The 27,610-nt window shown below is 38.4% G+C and overlaps 1 protein-coding gene across 6 annotated transcripts in view; it reads right to left on the reverse strand.

The window, feature by feature from the left end:
- The window catches only part of LOC128704441 (high affinity cationic amino acid transporter 1), an 89,308-nt gene that overhangs the window by 5,320 nt on the left and 56,378 nt on the right, over window positions 1-27,610 (reverse strand). For 5 of the 6 annotated variants that reach the window (XM_070102965.1, XM_070102960.1, XM_070102962.1 and 2 more), the window contains 6 exons: window positions 22,189-22,328; window positions 19,356-19,458; window positions 15,540-15,596; window positions 14,532-14,713; window positions 7,353-7,519; window positions 6,322-6,430 (listed from right to left, as the gene is read on the reverse strand). In XM_070102965.1, coding sequence (XP_069959066.1) covers window positions 6,322-6,430; window positions 7,353-7,519; window positions 14,532-14,713; window positions 15,540-15,596; window positions 19,356-19,458; window positions 22,189-22,328 — 758 coding nt within the window. The remainder of the gene's footprint in view (window positions 1-6,321; window positions 6,431-7,352; window positions 7,520-14,531; window positions 14,714-15,539; window positions 15,597-19,355; window positions 19,459-22,188; window positions 22,329-27,610) is intronic. The other variant, XM_070102964.1, reaches the window with a different exon arrangement.

The following is a 27,610-nucleotide window of genomic DNA, read 5'->3' on the forward strand; positions in this document are numbered from 1 at the left end:
TTGAAAGAAGATATATATATATATATATATATATATATATATATATATATATATATATTTTTTTTTTTTCCAACAAGTCGGCCGTCTCCCACCGAGGCAGGGTGACCCAAAAAAGAAAGAAAACCCCCAAAAAGAAAATACTTTCATCATCATTCAACACTTTCACCACACTCACACATTATCACTGCTTTTGCAGAGGTGCTCAGAATACAACAGTTTAGAAGCATATACGTATAAAGATACACAACATATCCCTCCAAACTGCCAATATCCCAAACCCCTCCTTTAAAGTGCAGGCATTGTACTTCCCATTTCCAGGACTCAAGTCCGACTATAAGAAAATAACCGGTTTCCCTGAATCCCTTCACTAAATATTACCCTGCTCACACTCCAACAGATCGTCAGGTCCCAAGTATCATTCGTCTCCATTCACTCCTATCTAACACGCTCATGCACGCTTGCTGGAAGTCCAAGCCCCTCGCCCACAAAACCTCCTTTACCCCCTCTTTCCAACCCTTTCGAGGACGACCCCTACCCCTCTTTCCTTCCCCTATAGATTTATATGCTTTCCATGTCATTCTACTTTGATCCATTCTCTCTAAATGACCAAACCACCTCAACAACCCCTCTTCTGCCCTCTGACTAATGCTTTTATTAACTCCACACCTTCTCCTAATTTCCACACTCCGAATTTTCTGCATAATATTTACACCACACATTGCCCTTAGACAGGACATCTCCACTGCCTCCATCCGTCTCCTCGCTGCTGCATTTACCACCCAAGCTTCACATCCATATAAGAGTGTTGCTACTACTATACTTTCATACATTCCCTTCTTTGCCTCCATAGATAACGTTTTTTGACTCCACATATACCTCAATGCACCACTCACCTTTTTTCCCTCATCAATTCTATGATTAACCTCATCCTTCATAAATCCATCCGCCGACACGTCAACTCCCAAGTATCTGAAAACATTCACTTCTTCCATACTCCTCCTCCCCAATTTGATATCCAATTTTTCTTTATCTAAATCATTTGATACCCTCATCACCTTACTCTTTTCTATGTTCACTTTCAACTTTCTACCTTTACACACATTCTCAAACTCATCCACTAACCTTTGCAATTTTTCTTTAGAATCTCCCATAAGCACAGTATCATCAGCAAAAAGTAACTGTGTCAATTCCCATTTTGAATTTGATTCCCCATAATTTAATCCCACCCCTCTCCCGAACACCCTAGCATTTACTTCTTTTACAACCCCATCTATAAATATATTAAACAACCATGGTGACATTACACATCCCTGTCTAAGACCTACTTTTACCGGGAAGTATTCTCCCTCTCTTCTACACACCCTAACCTGAGCCTCACTATCCTCATAAAAGCTCTTTACAGCATTTAGTAACTTACCACCTATTCCATAAACTTGCAACATCTGCCACATTGCTCCTCTATCCACTCTATCATATGCCTTTTCTAAATCCATAAATGCAATAAAAACTTCCCTACCTTTATCTAAATACTGTTCACATATATGCTTCAATGTAAACACTTGATCTACACATCCCCTACCCACTCTGAAGCCTCCTTGCTCATCCGCAATTCTACATTCTGTCTTACCTCTAATTCTTTCAATTATAACTCTACCGTATACTTTTCCTGGTATACTCAGTAAACTTATTCCTCTATAATTTTTACAATCTCTTTTGTCCCCTTTCCCTTTATATAAAGGGACTATACATGCTCTCTGCCAATCCCTAGGTACCTTCCCCTCTTTCATACATTTATTAAACAAAAGTACCAACCACTCCAACACTATATCCCCCCCTGCTTTTAACATTTCTGTCATGATCCCATCAGTTCCAGCTGCTTTACCCCCTTTCATTCTACGTAATGCCTCACGTACCTCCACCACACTTACATTCTGCTCTTCTTCACTCCTAAATGATGGTATACCTCCCTGGCCAGTGCATGAAATTACCGCCTCCCTTTCTTCCTCAACATTTAAAAGTTCCTCAAAATATTCTCGCTATCTACCTAATACCTCCCTCTCCCCATCTACTAACTCCCCTACTCTGTTTTTAACTGACAAATCCATACTTTCCCTAGGCTTTCTTAACTTGTTTAACTGACTCCAAAATTTTTTCTTATTTTCATTAAAATTTCTTGACAGTGCCTCTCCCACTCTTTCATTTGCTCTCCTTTTGCACTCTCTCACCACTCTCTTCACCTTTCTTTTACTCTCCATATACTCTGCTCTTCTTATAACACTTCTGCTTTGTAAAAACCTCTCGTAAGCTACCTTTTTCTCTTTTATCACACCCTTTACTTCATCATTCCACCAATCACTCCTCTTTCCTCCTGCCCCCACCCTCCTATAACCACAAACTTCTGCCCCACATTCTAATACTGCATTTTTAAAACTATTCCAACCCTCTTCAACCCCCCCACTACTCATCTTTGCACTAGCCCACCTTTCTGCCAATAGTCGCTTATATCTCGCCCGAACTTCCTCCTCCCTTAGTTTATACACTTTCACCTCCCTCTTACTTGTTGTTGCCACCTTCCTCTTTTCCCATCTACCTCTTACTCTAACTGTAGCTACAACTAAATAATGATCCGATATATCAGTTGCCCCTCTATAAACATGTACATCCTGGAGCCTACCCATCAACCTTTTATCCACCAATACATAATCTAACAAACTACTTTCATTACGTGCTACATCATACCTTGTATATTTATTTATCCTCTTTTTCATAAAATATGTATTACTTATTACCAAATTTCTTTCTACACATAGCTCAATTAAAGGCTCCCCATTTACATTTACCCCTGGCACCCCAAATTTACCTACTACTCCCTCCATAACATTTTTACCCACTTTAGCATTGAAATCCCCAACCACGATTACTCTCACACTTGATTCAAAACCCCCCACGCATTCACTCAACATTTCCCAGAATCTCTCTCTCTCCTCTACACTTCTCTCTTCTCCAGGTGCATATACGCTTACTATAACCCACTTTTCACATCCAATCTTTATTTTACTCCACATAATCCTTGAATTTAGGTGTATATATATATATATATATATATATATATATATATATATACATATATATATATATACATATATATATATATACATATATATATATATACCCTAGGTAGTAGGTTGGTAGACAGCAACCGCCCAGGGAGGTACTACCGTCCTGCCAAGTGACTGTAAAACGTAAGCCTGTAATTGTTTTACACGATGGTAGGATTGCTGGTGTTTTTTCTGTCTCATAAACATGCAAGGTTTCAGGTACGTCTTGCTACTTCTGCTTACACTTAGGTCACACTACACATACATGTACAGGCATATGTATACACACCCCTCTGGGTTTTCTTCTATTTTCTTACTAGCTCTTGTTCTTGTTTATTTCCTCTTATCTCCATGGGGAAGTGGAACAGAATTCTTCCTCCGTAAGCTATGCGTGTTGTAAGAGGCGACTAAAATGCCAGGAGCAAGGGGCTAGTAACCCCTTCTCCTGTATATATTACTAAATATGAAAGGAGAAACTTTTGTTTTTCCTTTTGGGCCACCCCACCTCGGTGGGATACGGCTGGTGTGTTGAAAGAAAGAAAGATATATATATATATATATATATAGAAAGCCTAGGGAAAATATGGATTTGTCAGTTAAAAACAGAGTAGGGGAGTTAGTAGATGGGGAGATGGAGGTATTGGGTAGATGGCGAGAATATTTTGAGGAACTTTTAAATGTTAAGGAAGAAAGGGAGGCAGTAATTTCATGCACTGGTCAGGGAGGTATACCATCTTTTAGGAGTGAAGAAGAGCAGAATGTAAGTGTGGGGGAGGTACGTGAGGCATTACGTAAAATGAAAGGGGGTAAAGCAGCTGGAACTGATGGGATCATGACAGAAATGTTAAAAGCAGGGGGGGATATAGTGTTGGAGTGGTTGGTACTTTTGTTTAATAAATGTATGAAAGAGGGGAAGGTACCTAGGGATTGGCAGAGAGCATGTATAGTCCCTTTATATAAAGGGAAAGGGGACAAAAGAGACTGTAAAAATTATAGAGGAATAAGCTTACTGAGTATACCAGGAAAAGTGTACGGTAGGGTTATAATTGAAAGAATTAGAGGTAAGACAGAATGTAGGATTGCGGATGAGCAAGGAGGTTTTAGAGTGGGTAGGGGATGTGTAGATCAGGTGTTTACATTGAAGCATATATGTGAACAGTATTTAGATAAAGATAGGGAAGTTTTTATTGCATTTATGGATTTAGAAAAGGCATATGATAGAGTGGATAGAGGAGCAATGTGGCAGATGTTGCAAGTATATGGAATAGGTGGTAAGTTATTAAATGCTGTAAAGAGTTTTTATGAGGATAGTGAGGCTCAGGTTAGGGTGTGTAGAAGAGAGGGAGACTACTTCCCGGTAAAAGTAGGTCTTAGACAGGGATGTGTAATGTCACCATGGTTGTTTAATATATTTATAGATGGGGTTGTAAAGGAAGTAAATGCTAGGGTGTTTGGGAGAGGGGTGGGATTAAATTATGGGGAATCAAATTCAAAATGGGAATTGACACAGTTACTTTTTGCTGATGATACTGTGCTTATGGGAGATTCTAAAGAAAAATTGCAAAGGTTAGTGGATGAGTTTGGGAATGTGTGTAAAGGTAGAAAGTTGAAAGTGAACATAGAAAAGAGTAAGGTGATGAGGGTGTCAAATGATTTAGATAAAGAAAAATTGGATATCAAATTGGGGAGGAGGAGTATGGAAGAAGTGAATGTTTTCAGATACTTGGGAGTTGACGTGTCGGCGGATGGATTTATGAAGGATGAGGTTAATCATAGAATTGATGAGGGAAAAAAGGTGAGTGGTGCGTTGAGGTATATGTGGAGTCAAAAAACGTTATCTATGGAGGCAAAGAAGGGAATGTATGAAAGTATAGTAGTACCAACACTCTTATATGGGTGTGAAGCTTGGGTGGTAAATGCAGCAGCGAGGAGACGGTTGGAGGCAGCGGAGATGTCCTGTTTAAGGGCAATGTGTGGTGTAAATATTATGCAGAAAATTCGGAGTGTGGAAATTAGGAGAAGGTGTGGAGTTAATAAAAGTATTAGTCAGAGGGCAGAAGAGGGGTTGTTGAGGTGGTTTGGTCATTTAGAGAGAATGGATCACAGTAGAATGACATGGAAAGCATATAAATCTATAGGGGAAGGAAGGCGGGGTAGGGGTCGTCCTCGAAAGGGTTGGAGAGAGGGGGTAAAGGAGGTTTTGTGGGTAAGGGGCTTGGACTTCCAGCAAGCGTGCGTGAGCGTGTTAGATAGGAGTGAATGGAGACGAATGGTACTTGGGACCTGACGATCTGTTGGAGTGTGAGCAGGGTAATATTTAGTGAAGGGATTCAGGGAAACCGGTTATTTTCATATAGTCGGACTTGAGTCCTGGAAATGGGAAGTACAATGCCTGCACTTTAAAGGAGGGGTTTGGGATATTGGCAGTTTGGAGGGATATGTTGTGTATCTTTATATGTTTATGCTTCTAGACTGTTGTATTCTGAGCACCTCTGCAAAAACAGTGATAATGTGCGAGTGTGGTGAAAGTGTTGAATGATGATGAAAGTATTTTCTTTTTGGGGATTTTCTTTCTTTTTTTGGTCACCCTGCCTAGGTGGGAGACGGAAGACTTGTTGAAAAAAAAAAAAAAAAAAAAATATATATATATATATATATATATATATATATATATATATATATATATATATATATATATATATAAATTCTCCATGGGAAAGTGGAACAGAATTCTTCCTCTGTAAGTCATGAGTGTTGTAAGAGGCAACTAAAATGCCAAGAGCATGGGGCTAGTAACCCCTTCTCCTGTATACATTACTAAAGTTAAAAAGAAACTTTTATTTTCTCAGTGGGTTACAGCCAATTTGTTGAAAGAATAATAATATATATATATATAGATAGATAGATAGAAATAGAGAGATACTTGGAGTGATATATAGCACATACATGGAAGATAATCAGGTTTGATCTAAGGAAGGGGAGAGGTCACTCCAATTCCCTGGATCAAGAGTCCATCACTTGCCTCAAGGAATCCCACCCTCTTGAAGCCCCACTTTATGGTAGTAAGTGGAATAAGTTATCTTAGTCATTAATTATAGAAGTGAGAATTTACCATGGCAACTGTTATCTACTCGCTAATTTAATTTCTTAAAAAGTAGTATCATGCAAAAGCTGGTAGCATTCATGCAGTGTAAACATGCATATAATCTCACCATATACTCACCAATGGCCATCCAGATACCAAAACGAATCCAAGTGTCGACTGGCAGGTTACACATTAAATATAGGTTAAACAAAGCACTTATCGCTGGGGTCCAAGGCACGAGTGGAACCTGAAAATTAAAAGGATTAAATTCCCTAAGAAATTCCTTAGTGGTAGCTTTAGCAATGAATGAATAAATGAATTCTCTCTCTCTCATTCCCTCATTCATTCATTCTCTTTCTCACACTCAATCATTCTCTCTCTCCCCTACTGAAAGTAGACATAATGCAGTAAAATTAAATTACTTTTTCTCATTAGCTTGTTATAATTTAAAAGTTAATGCAAATTTTCAGCTGCACACCTTGAACTAGAAATTATTTTTTTACAGTTCAATTTAAATGGTAAGAGCCATTATTTTTACCTTTGTTCGTTTCAAAGTTAAGCTCTATCTATCTAAGCTTTCCCAAAATTACAACTGTTTTCAGAAGATCACTTTCAGTATCACTCACATTACCCTTGGGTACTGTGGTTACTATCCAGAGGCAAGATGGGCTGATGAAATGGTCAAAGATAAATTCACTAATGTATGAATGAGTATGGTATGGGATCACCCCCCCCTCCCCCCCACACACACACCTTACAATGTGGGAGGCTGTTTACATTAAGAATGAGACTAAGTCTTTCACACATAAGCTGACTGCAAGACAGTAGGAAAAGATCTCGCAGCATGCCATATTTTTCAATAAATTTACGCCATCCTAAATGAAGATTACTACATGCTCATCAAAAAATATTGCAATTTTTCAACTGACTTATAGTGAAAAGGCATTAATAGATCATGTCTTAATTGACATTCTACTGTGCCCAAAACTAATTTTAGTACTACTCTATGTATTGAGTAAAATTAAAATATAGTACTGTATATAAATATCCAGTTACTAAAGGGATCAGCTTTGTAACCATCACATTTCCTGTACACTTTAAAGATAAGGTATAAACCATTCGGGTTACAAGTTTTACCAATTACAATTAGAATTCTGTACAACACGAACCTTGAAAGACAATTTTGTCTTGGATTCTGGTTGGCGAGAAAGAATGAAGACGTTGATGATGCAGAGAATTGCAACAATAACCACACCAGTAATAGCTCCCCACTCAACACTAGCAAGCTGATTCTCTAGCAGCTTTAGTAGAAGAGCCAATATTAAGGCAAGGAAACCTGCAATGAGAAATTAATGAGGATATTATTGACACATTCACTAAAATATAAGTGATAGAGATACAGGAAACAATCATAACTGTATTTTTTACAAACTCAAAATTAATACCAGCACACAATCTTTTTAAAAACATCTTCATTGAATTTACCAGAACCCCATTAGCTTCCAATAGCACTGCCATCAGAGCTATATTTAAGAGGAGAACAAGCATCACTACTTATGAAGGCAACAGTGAAAAATCAGTAAACTCTCTCTCTATTCTTTGAGGTTGTTTAAAAAAAGAATAAAGCCACAATTATGGATATTTTAAATCAATTAGGCATGGATCAGACTAAACTTTAAGGATAAATAACAAAAATGGCTGTCACAAACTAAGTAAATTTACAAACTTTAAAGTTATACACAAAACAGTAATAATACCAACTGTGGTGATCTAGCAAGAGTTAGTCTCCTGCCTTCTTTGCTAATGATTATAGCATTTTTTTTTTTAACTAGCAAGACAGAAGAAGATGAGGTGGAGGGTACATGCCCCTCAGACAACTTCAAGGAAAAAAATAAATGGATTGCTTGGAAAAGTTTTCAGCTCTCAGATATACAATGTACTAATAAGGATGATCATTTGTAAATGTAAAGAGGCATTGGCATTTGCGTGACAGGAAAGAAACAGTTCTGTATACAATAAAGCAATCCCATATCATGTGTTGCTTGCTTTACAGTGTCTGCACTCCATGGATCTCCTCAAGCACTTTCATGTTGTGAGATGTCACAAAATATGTGTACCCTAACATTAAGTACTGTCACTATGTTTGAGGTATTATTGTACTTGTAAGATGAAGACACCTGAGGTTTTAATGAATCAATTTAATCAAAGCAGTATTTAGCAGCCATGATTATACATGGAACACTAACTACAGGGAATACTAGATGCCTCGAGGACACACCAAGTAACTGAATGAGCAACAGTAAGATTAATCTCGGCTGTGCTCAGCAAAGTTTTGAAGGATAGTTCAGTAATCCCATACAAACAAATTTAACACAATTTTGTTTAGTAATAAAGGGTACATTCTGGAGCAATTTTGATTGGCAAAAAATATTTTATACACCAACATGTGATAGCTTATTAACATTTTCCAAAAAATTAAGAAAACATACTCCACATTTCTTGACAAATATTTTCTAATAAAATATGACCCCACCACATATGCAACCAATGACCAAATACAAAAAAAGTGTATCTAATAAAAACAGGAAAAAAATAATTAATGACTAACCTCTATTGTAATACACTGTCTTCAACCATGTACCTGTATTCTCCCATAAAAAATTAAATCCAGTGCTCCACACAGTTAATACCACACTCCATGTAGCCATAAAAAAGACACCCTTTCCTTCTGTCAATTAGGACTCGCAAAACAACTTGGTCAAGTGTTTACCCAAGAAAACTCCCATTCTAAGACCTTCTGAATAAGATAACAATACGTTACCTTAAATTTAGCCTCATGATATAGCTAGTAAGAAAAATTAAGTTTAAAGACCCCTCTGAGTTGAGGAAGACTTTGTTCTTTGACTTAGACTGTCACTAAAGTTGGCAGCTCATTTTCTAGATACTGGTGTCAGCATTCTTACAATGAAGGTAGCGTTAGTTGCAGGGCAGTTTCAGTGCGAGTTGCAGAGAGAGTTAACAGAACTCGTCCCATTAACTCACACTGCATCGAAACATAGAAATCCATGGAAATAATGCTGTTAGAAGCGCCCTTTATAATAACTCATTTGTGATCTGTTATAATATCAATGGAGAACTGAGGCAGATAGTTCTGAAGGTGCACTGAAGGTGATATTCTGTGATAGCATTGGTACTCTGAAGTGTTGAGCACTTGGTGATTGCTCATCAGACAGCAAGTCGTGTGCAAGTACTATAAACTGGTACAGTGGACCCTTGCCTAACTAACGCATCGCATAATGTTAAATTCACCCAATGAAGCGTTTGAGCGTAAAAATTTTGGCCTGCCTGACGATAAAAAACTCGGCCAACGTGATTCGTCCCGAACCTGTCCGTCCAGCCTGAGCGCCTCAGCTGCCCTGCCATCATTGTTTACAACCCAGGGTGGCCGGTTTCATGCATACATTCGATACATTTTGCATTATTCCATTGTTTATGGTGCTTGTAACTGCTAAATAAGCCACCATGGGCCCAAAGAAAGCTTCTAGTGCCAACCCTGTGGTAAAAAAGGTGAGAAATACTATCAAAATACTATTGTACCATGGTCAGCTGCTGCTGCACCACCGTCAGCTGTTGCTACACCACCATCAGCTGTACTACTTGAAGATGTGGAAAGACTGTTGTTGGTGTGGCTTAATGAGAAACAATTACCGAGAAACAGTTAACCCAAGAGGGTTAGCCACCCAGGATAACCCAAGAAAGTCAATGAGTCACTGAGGACTGTGTAACATATTTCCATTGGGGTCCTTAATCTTGTCCCCTAGGATGCGACCCACACCAGTCAACTAACACCCAGGTGAACAGGAAAAAATGCCTGAAACTAGTGCTCATATTGGTGAATTTAAGGCCAGCAAAGGTTGGTTTGAGAGATTTAAGAATTGTAGTGGCATACACAGTATGATAAGACATGGCAAAACAGGCCTGTTCTGGAAGAAAATGCCAAACAGGAAATACATTACTCAGGAGGAAAAGGCACTCCCAGGACACAAGACAGGCTAACTTTCTTGTTTTGTTGTAATGCTAGTGGGGATTGCAAAGTGAAGTCTTTACCCATGTATCACTCTGAAAATCCCTCATCAATACTCTTCGATAAAGGTAAGTGTCATTTTAACATTTATTTATATAGTTATTGTGCATGTCTCATTGTTTTCTTTGTAGGGAAACGTATATTTCATGAAAAAACAAAATTTAATACTTTTGGCTGTCTGAACCGGATTAATTGGATTTCCATTATTTCTTGTGGGGAAAATTAATTCAGCTAACGATAATTTTGCCTAACAATGAGCTCTCAGGAATGGATTAATATTGTTAGGCGAGGGTCCAATGTACTTGAAAGCAGAAAGAATATACAGTGGTCCCTCAATAATAAACAACTATTTGTGTTGTACACAGTGTTTATCCTAAACCTTACAGTATAAAATACAGTACTAACAACATAAAAAGTAAAGTAAAACATGAAATACCAAAATAAAACAATAAAATAAAGTCATTACAAAAATGTTTTGTTGATGTTCAGTAGTAAAGTTCGACTTACGACCATTTCGACTTACGACCAGTTTCTCGGAACCGAACTCGGTTTGGAGGGATATGTTGTGTATCTTTATACATATATGCTTCTAAACTGTTGTATTCTGAGCACCTCTGCAAAAACAGTGATAATGTGTGAGTGTGGTGAAAGTGTTGAATGATGATGAAAGTATTTTCTTTTTGGGGATTTTCTTTCTTTTTTGGGGTCACCCTGCCTCGGTGGGAGACGGCCGACTTGTTGAAAAAAAAAAATATATATATATATATATTCTAGGTAGTAGGTTGGTAGACAGCAACCGCCCAGGGAGGTACTACCATCCTGCTAAGTGAGTGTAAAACGGAAGCCTGTACAGTGGACCCCGGTTTACGATATTATTTCATTCCAGAAGTATGTTCAGGTGCCAGTACTGACCGAATTTGTTCCCATAAGGAATATTGTGAATTAGATTAGTCCATTTCAGACCCCCAAACATACACATACAAACGCACTTACATAATTGGTTGCATTGGGAGCTGATTGTAAACTGGGGGTCCACTGTAATTGTTTTACATGATGGTAGGATTGCTGGTGTCCATTTTTCTGTCTCATAAACATGCAAGGTTTCAGGTACGTCTTGCTACTTCTACTTACACTTAGGTCATGCTACACATACATGTACAAGCATATATGTATATACACACCCCTTTGGCTTTTCTTCTATTTTCTTTCTAGTTCTTGTTCTTGTTTATTCCCTCTTAACTCCATGGGGAAGTGGAACAGAATTCTTCCTCCGTAAGCCATGCATGTTGTAAGAGGAGAATAAAATGCCGGGAGCAAGGGGCTAGTAACCCCTTCTCCTGTATATATTACTAAATGTAAAAGGAGAAACTTTTGTTTTTCCTTTTGGGCCACCCCACCTCGGTGGGATACAGCCAGTGTGTTGAAAGAAAGAAAGATATATATATATTCTGGGTAGTAGGTTGGTAAACAGCAACCACCCAGGGAGGTACTACCGTCCTGCTAAGTGAGTGTAAAACGGAAGCCTGTAATTGTTTTACATGATGGTAGGATTGCTGGTGTCCATTTTTCTGTCTCATAAACATGCAAGGTTTCAGGTACATCTTGCTACTTCTACTTACACTTAGGTCACACTACACATACATGCACAAGCATGTACATATATACACACCCCTCTGGGTTTTCTTCTATTTTTCTTACTAGTTCTTGTTCTTGTTTATTTCCTCTTACCTCCATGGGGAAGTGGAACAGAATTCTTCCTCCGTAAGCCATGCGTGTTGTAAGAGGCAACTTAAATGCTGGGAGCAAGGGGCTAGTAACCTCTTCTCCTGTATATATTACTAAATGTAAAAGGAGAAACTTATAGGTAGTAGGTTGGTAGACAGCAACCGCCCAGGGAGGTACTACCGTCCTGCCAAGTGAGTGTAAAACGAAAGCCTGTAATTGTTTTACATGATGGTAGGATTGCTGGTGTCCTTTTTTCTGTCTCATGAACATGCAAGATTTCAGGTACGTCTTGCTACTTCTACTTACACTTAGGTCACACTACACATACATGTACAAGCACATATATGCACACCCCTCTGGGTTTTCTTCTATTTTCTTTCTAGTTCTTATTCTTGTTTATTTCTTCTTATCTCCATGGGGAAGTGGAACAGAATTCTTCCTCCGTAAGCCATGCGTGTTGTAAGAGGCGACTAAAATGCCGGGAGCAAGGGGCTAGTAACCTCTTCTCCTGTATATATTACTAAATGTAAAAGGAGAAACTTTCGTTTTTCCTTTTGGGCCACCCCGCCTCGGTGGGATACGGCTGGTGTGTTGAAAGAAAGAAAGAAAAGGAGAAACTTTCGTTTTTCTTTTTGAGCCACCCCACCTCGGTGGGATACTGCCAGTGTGTTGAAAGAAAGAAAGATATACAGTGGAACCTCAAATATCGAACTTTCTTCGGTCTAGAATCTGTTCGAGTGCCTTTACCGAATGAATTTATTCCCATCAGGAATAATGTAAATTACATTAGTCCATTTCAGACCCTTAAAAATACACTTATAAAAGCACTTACAAAAATACACTTACATAATTGGTTGTGTTGGGAGCAGCTCGATTTTTGAGGTTCCACTGTATATATATATACACACCTACCATCCGACTTACCCAAAAGGAAAAACGAAAGTTTCTCCTTTTACATTTAGTAATGTATACAGGAGAAGGGGTTACTAGCCCCTTGCTCCTGGCATTTTAGTCGCCTCTTACAACACACATGGCTTACAGAGGAAGAATTCTGTTCCACTTCCTCATGGAGGTAAGAGGAAATAAACAAGAACAAGGACAAGAACTAGAAAGAAAACCCAGAGGGGTGTGTATATATATGCTTGTACATGTATGTGCAGCATGACCTACGTGTAAGAAGAAGTAGCAAGACGTACCTGAAATCTTGCATGTTTATGAGACAGAAAAATGGACACCAGCAATCCTACCATCATGTAAAACAATTACAGACTTTCGTTTTACACTCACTTGGCAGGATGGTAGTACCTCCCTGGGTGGTTGCTGTCTACCAACCTACTACCTAGGTTGAAAGCACCTTATATGTATTAAAAAATGGGGAATTAATACATTATTATTTTACTGTTATTTTTATGGAAAATGCTAAACTCATAAGGGTCATATATTGCTACATGGCAGAAGTCATAGATGGTAGAAGGAAGAAGTCAACTGTGAAGGAAACAAGGAAAATAATACAGTGGTCCCTCGTTTTTCGTAATTAATCCGTTCCTGGAGGAGCTACTATAAACGAAATTTACGATTTGCGAATCAATTTTCCCCATAAGAAATAATGTAAATACAATTAATCCGTTCCTGACACCTAGAAGTATTAAAACAAAAAAATTTTTTACATGAAATATACATGTAGTACATAAACAATACAATGGGAAATGATGAATGAAACATTAACAGCATAACACTTACCTTTATTGGAGATTCTTCTTAGTGTATGGGAGACTGGAGGAGGAGAGAGATTGGATTGTTTACAGTTTGGAAGGGGAATCCCCTTCCAGGAACACCTCAGGTACCAATTGCTTCTCTGAGGTTGCTTCTCTTCTCTGTTTCTTAATGCCACTAGGACCACCTTGAGTCACTCTAGTCCTGTCTCGCAAAGTAACTGTGGAGAGAGCTCTGTTTCTGGTGTCTCTTTAACACTTCCCTAAAATGGCCCAAGACTTTGTCACTGTACATATTTCTCACCTTCTTTACCACAGGCTTGGCACTAGGAGCTTTCTTTGGAGCCATGGTAGCTTATTTAGTACTTGCAAGCACTAAAATAAGTGGAATATTATTAAATATTTTGTAGGAGCACTTGAGGAGACCTTCACTCATTGGTAAACAATGCCAGACTGGCTGGGTAGGAAGGCCGCCCTTGCTCACACCGTGTGTACGCGTCCCGGCAAACTACTATTCGCGAGTCAACCTATGAAAAGCGAGTCCATGTTTATATGAAAATACCCCCATGATTGGCGAAATTTACAATTGCTGAGAACTACGAAAAGCGAGGGACCACTGTATAGAGAAAGCTCAAGCACCGAAGAAGAAAAAACAAGATACATAAAAAATCAGAGTTGAGAGGCAGCTTCTGCCACTACACCTGGAAGAATATTTGCAGAGACTACTCCCATGCATTGAACTATCTTATTAACTAAAGTCTGCACCAAGATATTTCTTAAAATAAATTAAATTATCAAAGCACAAATATTGTGTAGATTCTTCTTACAGTAAGACACAGTAGCATAGCTGGCCAAAGATGATGAAAGGTCAGTGGGGTCTTTTAAGCCCCTCTGATTGAATAACTGCTTCATGTAGTCCCTATGTGAATAACCTAGGCTGTCATAGTTTGTTTTATGATTCCTAGATTCACTTAGGCTTTGAGACTGGATATCATCATCATCTGCATACCTATAACAAATGCAACAGATCTTAATGAATTCCAAGTTAACATCAATAAAATAAAAAGTAACAGAAACAGTACAAGTATATTAGATAAAAGTATTATTTTTTTCATAAAATTAAATTTGTTTAATTTTGGTTAAATATGAAATTTTATATGTGTAAATTAAATCTATAATAACGAGTATTTGCAAGTTTACAGAGAGCATTCAGAAATTGATGTTGGGAGTCGTGTAAGAAAAATAAACAAACTGAGGATAGGATGACCAGGGATTCCTAGTTATACATTAACTGTACAGTACAGTAATTCACTCAATTTATTTTTTATTAACACATCGGTTGTTTCCCACTGAGGCAGGATGACCCGAAAAAGAAGAAACATTTTCATCATCACTTACTCCATCACTATCTTGCCAACACTACAATTCAAAAAACTGTAGCATATAAGACAATAAAAACATACAGTAGTGCATCAGGTAAAACATGTGACATTATAATGCAACCAAGAAAAACGAGCTGCTGACTTTCCCTAGACAGTCATCAAACCCACATGAACTAAACTAAAGAAATACAGAAGGTCTCCAACTCATAAATACTTCCAAGTTACAAACATTAACACTCATAAATGGGATACTTATGAACCAATCAGAGTTTTACAACTGCCAAGCAACAGTACAAACATATGAAAAATAACCACCCTTTATACAGTACTTTACCACTATATTCCACAAAACAAACCATGTTAAGTTGAAACCCTTACAGAGCAACACATTTTTGAGTTAAAGACCTCCTGTGTGGATTAAAAATTATAAGCATGTACCACCAAGTTACTTACATGTTTCTGAGCAAAGTATACTCAGAGTTCCCACTGCAAACACCTGAATCTGTATATCTGAAAAAATGCCACACAAAGTTTGAAGGGTTCAAAGGACAAGACACATACTCTTATGTAAAATAATGAATAACCCACATATATAGGTAGACTAAAGACAATGTATAATCCAGCAACACTTACACAGTGAGCAGCAGAAACAGGAAATGACAACTAAGTAAAAGATTGGAATCAATGACTGAAATCCTTCAAAATTGTATGTTTTGTTAACATTTTCAACTATTATTATTTTATATGTTTTTATATATACAGTGAGTGTGTATTTTATACATAAATAAACTAAATAAATATTTTTTTTTTTTTCAACAAGTTGGCCGTCTCCCACCGAGGCAGGGTGACCCAAAAAAGAAAGAAAATCCCCAAAAAGAAAATGCTTTCATCATCATTCAACACTTTCACCACACTCACACATAATCGCTGTTTTTGCAGAGGTACTCAGAATACAACAGTTTAGAAGCATATATGTATAAAGATACACAACATATTCTGGAGTTTATCTGGAGAGAGTTCCGGGGGTCAACGCCCCCGCGGCCCGGTCTGTGACCAGGCCTCCTTAGGTCAGTGTCCCAGGATGCGACCCACACCAGTCGACTAACACCCAGGTACCCATTTTACTGATGGGGAACATAGACAACAGGTGGAAAGAAACACGTCCAATGTTTCTACTCTGGCTGGGAATCGAACCCAGGCCCTCACAGTGTGAAGCGAGAGCGTTAACCACCAGGCCACCCCTCCAAACTGCCAATAATCCCAAACCCCTCCTTTAAAGTGCAGGCATTGTACTTCCCATTTCCAGGACTCAAGTCCGACTATATGAAAATAACCGGTGTCCCTGAATCCCTACACTAAATATTACCCTGTTCACACTCCAACAGATCGTCAGGTCCCAAGTACCATTCGTCTCCATTCACTCCTATCTAACACGCTCATGCACGCTTGCTGGAAGTCCAAGCCCCTTGCCCACAAAACCTCCTTTACCCCCTCTCTCCAACCCTTTCGAGGACGACCCCTACCTCGCCTTCCTGTCCCTATAGATTCATATGCTTTCCATGTCATTCTACTTTGATCCATTCTCTCTAAATGACCAAACCACCTCAACAACCCCTCTTCTGCCCTCTGACTAATACTTTTATTAACTCCACACCTTTTCCTAATTTCCACACTCCGAATTTTCTGCATAATATTTACACCACACATTGCCCTTAGACAGGACATCTCCACTGCCTCCAAATGTCTCCTCGCTGCTGCATTTACCACCCAAGCTTCACACCCATATAAGAGTGTTGGTACTACTATACTTTCATACATTCCCTTCTTTGCCTCCATAGATAACGTTTTTTGACTCCACATATACCTCAATGCACCACTCACCTTTTTTCCCTCATCAATTCTATGATTAACCTCATCCTTCATAAATCCATCTGCCGACACGTCAACTCCCAAGTATCTGAAAACATTTACTTCTTCCATACTCCTCCTCCCCAATTTGATATCCAATTTTTCTTTATCTAAATCATTTGATACCCTCGTCACCTTACTCTTTTCTATGTTCACTTTCAACTTTCTACCTTTACACACATTCCCAAACTCATCCACTAACCTTTGCAATTTTTCTTTAGAATCTCCCATAAGCACAGTATCATCAGCAAAAAGTAACTGTTAATTCCCAATTTGAATTTGATTCCCCATAATTTAATCCCACCCCTCTCCCGAACACCCTAGCATTTACTTCTTTTACAACCCCATCTATAAATATATTAAACAACCATGGTGACATTACACATCCCTATCTAAGACCTACTTTTACCGGGAAGTAGTCTCCCTCTCTTCTACACACCCTAACCTGAGCCTCACTATCCTCATAAAAACTCTTTACAGCATTTAGTAACTTACCACCTATTCCATATACTTGCAACATCTGCCACATTGCTCCCCTATCCACTGTATCATATGCCTTTTCTAAATCCATAAATGCAATAAAAACTTCCCTACCTTTATCTAAATACTGTTCACATATATGCTTCAATGTAAACACTTGATCTACACATCCCCTACCCACTCTGAAACCTCCTTGCTCATCCGCAATCCTACATTCTGTCTTACCTCTAATTCTTTCAATTATAACCCTACCATACACTTTTCCTGGTATACTCAATAAACTTATTCCTCTATAATTTTTACAATCTCTTTTGTCCCCTTTCCCTTTATATCAAGGGACTATACATGCTCTCCGCCAATCCCTAGGTACCTTCCCCTCTTTCATACATTTATTAAACAAAAGTACCAACCACTCCAACACTATATCCCCCCCTGCTTTTAACATTTCTGTCATGACCCCATCAGTTCCAGCTGCTTTACCCCCTTTCATTCTACGTAATGCCTCTCGTACCTCCCCCACACTTACATTCTGCTCTTCTTCACTCCTAAAAGATGGTATACCTCCCTGGCCAGTGCATGAAATTACCACCTTCCTTTCTTCCTCAACAAAAGTTCCTCAAAATATTCTTGCCATCTACCTAATACCTCCCTCTCCCCATCTACTAACTCCCCTACTCTATTTTTAACTGACAAATCCATACTTTCCCTAGGCTTTCTTAACTTGTTTAACTCACTCCAAAATTTTTTCTTATTTTCATTAAAATTTCTTGACAGTGCCTCTCCCACTCTATCATCTGCTCTCCTTTTGCACTCTCTCACCACTCTCTTCACATATAACCCCCTTCTCCTGTATACATTACTAAAGTTTAAAAGAGAAACTTTTGTTTTTCTTTCTGGGCCACCCTGCTTCGGTGGGATACAGCCGGTTTATTGAAAGAAGAAAGAAGATATGTACATACATATTTTTTTAAAACACTGAAACACTGGCTGTCTCCCACCAAGGAAGGAGGCCCAAAAATGAAGAAACACTTTCACCATCATTTTATGGCTTTTTTACAGAGAACAAAAATCCTACCAAATCAGAATTCGATCATCGGAATAATAGTGCTTCTTTTCTATTTTATGATCTCTCTCAGGATAAATATTTGATACTGCCCGGTACTGTCTTCATGGTACTGTATTTTATTTTTTATTTTGAATTTTTTTATATTTTTATACTCTATTTTTTCCCCTATCTTCTTGCGAATATATATCTAGCTAAAAATTAATATCTTTACATCATAATATTTTGCTTTGCATCAGTTTCCATTTATTAGCCATTCTATTTGAGACTTCAAGCATGTGGATACGTACTTGCTTAACAAAAATCATGTATTTACTATTATGTATATAAGCTGTTTGGAGTGCCATCTAAACTGCCATATCTGTGCACCTCTGCAAAGACAGTTATTATGTGTGAATGATGGTGTTGAATGATAGTGAAAGTGTTTTTCTTTTTTGGGTCACCCTGCCTCTGTGGGAGATGGCCAACATGTTATATAAAAAAAATAATACAAAAAGCTGTGAACTAGTTAGTTACCTGTGACAGCACTACCATAAAAGTTAATGGGAGACTGCAGCAATATGCACCACAGCCAAGGACAAATATTTTCCACAACAATTTAAAAAATATGCATGGACAATAAACAATTATCATAAAAAATTATCTGAAAGTCTCAAGAAAAAAAATGTGAAATAGCCCAAACTGAAAGATCCCTACATGTAACTTCAAGCAAATTCATTGACCATTAGTGCACTATCAATGTTATTCTAGTGATGACACACTATCCCTTAACAAGTTAATCAAACATTGATGAGTGACACTTCAACATATACACCAACCTGAGAAGCATAACACACACAGCTACAATGCTGTATGCTAGAAGAGTTCCAATGCTCATCATGTTGACCAGTTCCTCCAGTTCAAATAACATCGCCATAAGACCTGTGGATTAATAAGGATGACTATAATAATCCAAGATCAGTTTTGCACTACATCAAATATCAGTACAAAAAAAATCAACATAATGGACTAATAGATGGGACTTAGAGTGTTCATTAAATCAGAATAATGTTAACAAATAGCAGAAAAAGCACAAATCCTTTACTCTACACACAATTTACAATTTTTTTTTTTTTAACATACTGGCCATCTCCTACTTTCACCATCATTCACACTATCACTGTCTTGCCAGAGGTGCACAGATACAACAGTTTACCTGGAGTTTACCTGGAGAGAGTTTCGGGGGTCAACGCCCCCGCTGCCCGGTCTGTGACCAGGCCTCCTGGTGGATCAGCGCCTGATCAACCAGGCTGTTGCTGCTGGCTGCACGCAAACCAACGTACGAGCCACAGCCCGGCTGATCAGGAACTGACTTTAGGTGCTTGTCCAGTGCCAGCTTGAAGACTGCCAGGGGTCTGTTGGTAATCCCCCTTATGTGTGCTGGGAGGCAGTTGAACAGTCTCGGGCCCCTGACACTTATTGTATGGTCTCTTAACGTGCTAGTGACACCCCTGCTTTTCATTGGGGGGATGGTGCATCGTCTGCCAAGTCTTTTGCTTTCGTAGTGAATGATTTTCGTGTGCAAGTTCGGTACTAGTCCCTCTAGGATTTTCCAGGTGTATATAATCATGTATCTCTCCCTCCTGCGTTCCAGGGAATACAGGTTTAGAAACCTCAAGCGCTCCCAGTAATTGAGGTGTTTTATCTCCGTTATGCGCGCCGTGAAAGTTCTCTGTACATTTTCTAGGTCGGCAATTTCACCTGCCTTGAAAGGTGCTGTTAGAGTGCAGCAATATTCCAGCCTAGATAGAACAAGTGACCTGAAGAGTGTCATCATGGGCTTGGCCTCCCTAGTTTTGAAGGTTCTCATTATCCATCCTGTCATTTTTCTAGCAGATGCGATTGATACAATGTTATGGTCCTTGAAGGTGAGATCCTCCGACATAATCACTCCCAGGTCTTTGACGTTGGTGTTTCGCTCTATTTTGTGGCCAGAATTTGTTTTGTACTCTGATGAAGATTTAATTTCCTCATGTTTACCATATCTGAGTAATTGAAATTTCTCATCGTTGAACTTCATATTGTTTTCTGCAGCCCACTGAAAGATTTGGTTGATGTCCGCCTGGAGCCTTGCAGTGTCTGCAGTGGAAGACACTGTCATGCAGATTCGGGTGTCATCTGCAAAGGAAGACACGGTGCTGTGGCTGACATCCTTGTCTATGTCGGATATGAGGATGAGGAACAAGATGGGAGCTAGTACTGTGCCTTGTGGAACAGAGCTTTTCACCGTAGCTGCCTCGGACTTTACTCTGTTGACGACGACTCTCTGTGTTCTGTTAGTGAGGAAATTATAGATCCATCGACCGACTTTTCCTGTTATTCCTTTAGCGCGCATTTTGTGCGCTATTACGCCATGGTCACACTTGTCGAAGGCTTTTGCAAAGTCTGTATATATTACATCTGCATTCTTTTTGTCTTCTAGTGCATTTAGGACCTTGTCGTAGTGATCCAGTAGTTGAGACAGACAGGAGCGACCTGTTTAGGTGTCAGTCTAAGCAGCAAGTATCCCAAATCTTTCCTTTCGAGTGCAGACACTGTACTTCTCATCTCCAGGACTCAAGTCTGGCTAACTGGTTTCCCTGAATCTCTTCAGAAAATATTACTCTGCCTGTTTACATTTCAACAGCTTATCAAGTCCCAAAAACCATTTGTCTCCATTCATTCCTATCTAACATGCTCACACATGCCTGCTGTATGTCCAAGCCCCTTGTATACGTACAAAACCTCCTTTACCCCTCTCCCTCTATCCTTTCCTAGGACGACCATTACCCTGCCTTCCCTCCACTACAGATTTATATACCCTCCAAGTCATTCTATTTTGCTCCATCCTCTCTAAATGACCAGACCACCTTAACCCAGTGTTCTTTGCTCATTATTTCAAGTCTGTTATATCAAGAGTTTCAGATGTAGTTTAAATCTGCTTAAAAAGCTGTATAATGTACAATTACTTGGATTTTTCTGAATTTACATCTCCAAATTAGCAAACCTATCGTCTCACCAAATGAATTCTTTTAAATAAATTTACCATTTCCTGCCAAAACAAGGTGACCCAAATGGCAAAACTTATTCGTCACTCATTCTTAGATATCTTTCCAAAGAAGTATGGACATCACAATTTAAATTATCAAATCGATTGTAACATCACCAGCCATTGTAGTGCAGGCAATATAACCTCCCACCTCCATAACTCAAGTCAGGTTAGCCATTTTTTTTTTAGCACATTACTTATCTCCCACCAAAGTAGGATGACCCAAAAAAGAAGAACACTTTCATCATCATTCACTCTATTACTCTCATGCCAGAGGCACACAGATACGTACTACAGTTCAGATGCCCCCTCCGAACTGCCAATATCCCCACCCCTCCTTCAGAGTGCAGGCACTGCACTTCCCACCTCCAGGACAAGTCCAACTAACCAGTTTCCCCGAATTCCTTCACATTACCATCATGAGGAAACACATTCACCATCACTCATTCAAAGGTTGTCTTGCCAGATGTATACAGATGTTATAATTTAAATGACTAAATAGAAATGAGTCTACCCATTCTGCAAAATGCAGGCACTGTACTTCCCACCGTCAGAACTCGGTACATGTACTGTAAATGACTCACCGGAAAATAGACCAGAGAGTAGAGTTGCAATGGCAGGAGTATGAAAGCGCTTACTGACTTTGGCTAAAAAGCGGAAGAGCAATCCATCATTAGCCATGGCATATACCACTCGAGGGAGGGGAAACATAGCACCAAACAAGCTGTGGAGAATATCATAAGCAAATATCTAATTTTATTAAAACTATATTAATCACATGTCACTACGATTCAAGATAACTGCACACACTTTAATTTGCACTCAATACAACTTCCATAATTCTATGTAAAATAAATTTTCTTTACCTCAACTGTCTGCTGCCAAGGCAGGGTGACCCCCCCCCCCCCAAAAAAAAAAATAAAAAGAAGAAAGCATTCACCATCACCATCGTTCATTCAACAGGACATATTTCCTTAAGACAACTACTTTCCAATGTTCACCCTAAGTAAAATGGGTACTTGGGTGTTAGTCAATTGGTGTGGGTTGCATCGTGGAACAAAATTGACCTAATTTGCCTGGAATACTCTGCATAACAAGGGGCTTTCTATATAGTAGTATGTCACTGATGTCAGCTATGGTCTGTCTACTCTGTACATGTACTTGTAGAAATAAAGATTATTATTATTATTATTACTACTGCAGGTACACTATATGGGAGAATTTGCATGTACAGTGGAACCTCTACTTATGAGTTTAATCCATTCCGTGACCTTGCTTGCATCTGGATTTGCTTGTATGCAGAGTCAAATTTCCTCATTTAAATTAACTGAAATGGAATTAATTCGTTCCAGTGGAATTCCAAGCATGACAAAATACTTCAATAATTTCCCTGATATCAACTCTACGGCTTATTTATCTATCACAATTCATCTAATATGACATAATAAACAATATTATTAACATAGAAACATTATATATATACTAGAATGAATAAAATACATGTCATTAGTGGTGGTGACAGTGGCCATTGTTGTTGTTGGGATTTATAGGGCCACCACAGTGGCCATTCCTGCTCCTGACTACATGTGTAGAGAACCTAGGATAACCCAAAAAAGTCAGAGTGACTTATAATTGCTACACTCTTAATGCTACACTTTGTCACTGACTCCTGCTTTAGTATCGTACATATCGTAGAAGTGGTAGACTGGTACTCCCTAGCCAAGTCCTTAACACTCCACCTAGTTTGTTTATCTATGATTTCCTGCTTTAATTCCATGGGAATCATCCTCTTCTTCTCAGCACTGTCCTCTGAACTTGCTTTCTTAGGACCCATGGTTAGAAACAAGAAATTTCGCAAAATAACTGCACGAAACATAAGGAAAACACAAGAATTCCCTCCATAGCGAATGGAGTGGACTGAGCGTTGTTTTGATACATACTGCAATCATGTGGTGGTGTTCGGAAACTTACTTATAGTATAGGGTACAACAAGGTCTGCCACTGCTGTTTCATGTCTGCCACTGCTGCTTCATGTTGTCTGCCACTGCTGCCTCATGATGTCTGCCACTGCTGCTTCATGTTGTCTGCCACTGCTACCTCATGATGTCTCCTACTTTTGCTAGCGTGTTGAGCTCTCCAATATATGAAGGTTGAGGGGCAGTGCCAATCGGACATTTATTGGACAGTGATGTCATTTGTTTACTCTTGAACATCGCCAAAGAATTGAACATTTCTGCTACTTTGAGCTCAGTTTCAAGGTACTTTTCATCGTGAAACCAATCAGAATCATATCTATTTCTGTAGTATATCTTCCATTCTATCAAATGAAACCAAAAAAACGAGAATACAACCATAAAAACCATACGAAAATATACCACTAAGGGGAGGCTAATGACTGAGAAGTGAACTCTGATATTTATGGTCTGATTTCTTTCATTTTTTGTGTACGTTAACCCTTTGAGGGTCGACAGGCCCTCTCCGAAACTCGTTCTCAGGGTCGGCCAAATTTAAAAAAAAAAAAAAATTATTTTCTCTTATGAAAAGATAGAGAATCTTTTCCCGATCATAAAGACACCAAAAGTTTGAAATTTGATAGAAAACTTACGGAATTATGCTCTCGCAAAGTTAGCGGTCTCGGCGATGTTTACGCATCGGCGATTTTGCCCACTTTGAGCCCCATTTTCGGCCAATTTCACTGTACTAGTCGACAAAAAACATGAATATTTCGCTAGAACTCCATTTTTTCTATCGAATGGGTGCAAGAAACCACCCATTTATGAAATTCAACTATCCAGTACAGTGGTCAGAATTTAGCAATTTTGCCAATTTCACACAAATTTCAAAAGATGCCAATTTCCGAATAGGGTCCAGAATAAACAAGAAAGACATTCCTGGCACTAAAATGACATTTCCTCTAGTCATTAGTCACGTCTCAAGGCCCCTCTTATATTCTTTTGCTTTCCACTTTGAATTTTTATTTTCACAAAAAATATAAGATTTACTGTTATGCAGACTACTGCATTAGTGTAAAAAATGATATAAATATTATTGGTGCACTTGTGAAAGAATATTAGACTCACCAGTTGACGTGTATTGCACGCTTGGCACGATTTGTTTACTTTTGAAGTTTGGTAAAAATCGAACATTTCTACTACTTTGAGCTCAATTTCAAGGCACCTTTCATTGTAAAACCAGTCAAAATCATCTCAATTTCTGTAATATGTCTTCCATTCTATAAAATGAGACCAAGAAAACTAGAATACAACAATAAATACCATACGAAAATACACTGCAAAGTCGGTGATTTATTAAAAAAAATGGTCAAAGTTTTTTTTTTCTCATTATGCACTGTGTGCTGCAGGATTTTTTTTAGACTGTGCACACTGACCACATAGACCCATTCTTTCATATGAAGGCCTACCAGCTTTCTCCCACTAGATTTGAGGCCGCTAGAATTTATGAGTACTAGTACGTCAAAAACCCCTACGCGTAAGACGTACTAGTACGACCAAAACCCTCAAAGGGTATTAAGAAGCATCTTTCCATCATACATTGCCCAAGTTTGAATAAGATAGTCCAACAAACAACTGAGATCCAGTTCCCTAGATCAAGAGCAAGAGCCCCTCACCAGCATCAAGGAACCTCCCTTGAGGCCTGCTCACATCTGTATGAAAGCAAAAAAGTTGCCCAAGTGACTGCTCTTACCTGGAAAAACTTGCACATAGATGCACTCATAAGTAGTGGTTCCACTGTATATATACAGTTATTATTGCAGTTCTTTTAGATGATACAACAATTTTAATCCCCCCTTTTTTTTAAACACACTGGGTATCTTCCACCAAGGCAGGCCGACTCCATAAAAGAGGAAACATTTACGATCATTCATTCAAGCACTCTCTTGCCAGAAACATGCAGACATCATAGTATGGCTCTTCAAACTACAAATTCTCATCTCATTTTCAGAGTGCACCTTTGTATTTAGTTACATAATGCTTTCCAACAAATGTTACCTGGTCATACAGTGACCTCTAGACTAGGTCAAGGAATTGAAAGTTAAATTTTTGACCCAGAAAAATAAAACTTATCTTTATATTAATGGAATTCTTGTACTCTGCTGTTTCCAAATACTGTATAGATAATTCAGTAGGTACACAATTATTATTTCCAAAGCTATTATGTTCCGAAAAAATGTTTATTGTCCTGTGACCTCAAGATGACCTGTCACAACTCTTGACCTATAAGTTTGATTGAGCAAAAATTTGTCTGAATAAGTACATACAGTAATACTGACAAGTCGAGACATGAACAAATTAAAATGTTACCTTAAGTCTTCATTTCTGCATGAAAGCCTCTCTTGACAATAAATGAACTAAGATTTACATAAACATGCAAGTTCAGAACACAGGATGAACTTGAATGACAAATCTGAAGACATCTGGAGATGATAGGGGCTCAGGCACTGGTTGTTCTTTCTTAGAACTCCTCAGAATTTTTATTAACCCTTTCAGGGTTGGAACCCCTGATCTGAAACTTGGTCTCAGGGTCAGAGAATTAAAAAAATACTATTTTTTTTTTTTTATAAAATGATAGAGACTCTTTTTCCAAAAGTAATGAAACCAATAGTATGAAATTTGATGGAAAACTTGCAGAATTACACTCTCACAAAGTTAACTATCTTGGCGATACTTACGCATTGGCAATTTTGCCCACTTTAAGCCCTATTCTTGGCCAATTCCTTTGTTCCAGTTGACCAAACTTGTAGCGTAGTATTCTACAATGAACTGCCCATTTGCCTATTTCAAATACCCAATACAGTACTCAAAAATTGGTAATTTGGCCAATTTCACACAAAATTCAAAAATTGCCAACTTCAAAATAGGGTCCCGAATAAACAATGTAGACATTCCTGGCACTATAACAACATTTCCTCTGTTCATTAGTCATGTCCTCAGGCCTCTCCTATATTACGTTTGCTTTCCATTTTGAATTTTTGTTAACACAAAAAATAGAAGATTTACTGTTATGCAGACTACTGTATTATTGTAATAATTGTATAAATAATGTTGGTGCATTTGTGGACACGCATCAGACTGACCAACTGGATGCGTATTGGATGAGTGACAATTTGTGGAATCTGGAATATAGGCAAATATTGAACATTTCTGCTACTTTGAGCTCAATTTCATGCTATTTTCAGTCCTGAAACCAATCAAAATCATCTGTTTCTGTAATATTACTTCCATTCTATCAAATGAAACCAAGAAACCAAGAATACAATAAAAACCATATGAAAATACACGGCAAAGTTGCTGTTTTAAACCAAAAACATGGTTGCATTTTTTGTCCTATTATGCACTGCTTGTTGCAGGATTTTTTTTATATGGTGCACTCTTACTGCATAGACCCATTCTCTCATATCTAGGTCCAAATTTACCACTCACAGCTTATCTGAGTGAGCTGAGCTCATGGCGTAGAACAACTGAACTGATCTTCCCTTCAAAGCCGTAGAACAATGGGACCCACCCCAAAAGGATTAAAAGCAAACATAGTGGAACTGTTTAATCATATATACAGCATCTCTTCATGTGTATCATTAGTGAAAAATTTATTAAAACTCTATTGGAGATTCTTTGAGAAGTTGAATAATAACCAACAAAAACACAAGTGAGTCAGCACAAATATTATCACACTTGTAGTTCATGAATGGAGTAGAAAAAGCATAATACCTAAGTCTCATCTTGGATTAATATTACGATATTCAAAGGAAAGTGCTAAACCATTAGCAGCCACATAGCACCCAGGGAACAGGATATAAGTTTGACCCAGAGAAGAGAAGCTTTAGTACCTTGAATCAAGAGTCTCCTAATCAGTATCAAGATATTCCCCTTGAGGTGCCATTATTGGCAAAATATTCTAGTCTTATAAAATAAGATTATGATATAACTGCCAATGGTTAAACCATTGTCTTTAAAATAAATAGCAAGTATTATATGGATCATCATCAAA

This window comes from Cherax quadricarinatus, chromosome 84 (genome assembly GCF_038502225.1).
Source record: "Cherax quadricarinatus isolate ZL_2023a chromosome 84, ASM3850222v1, whole genome shotgun sequence".
NCBI classification, from domain to species: Eukaryota; Metazoa; Arthropoda; class Malacostraca; order Decapoda; family Parastacidae; genus Cherax; species Cherax quadricarinatus.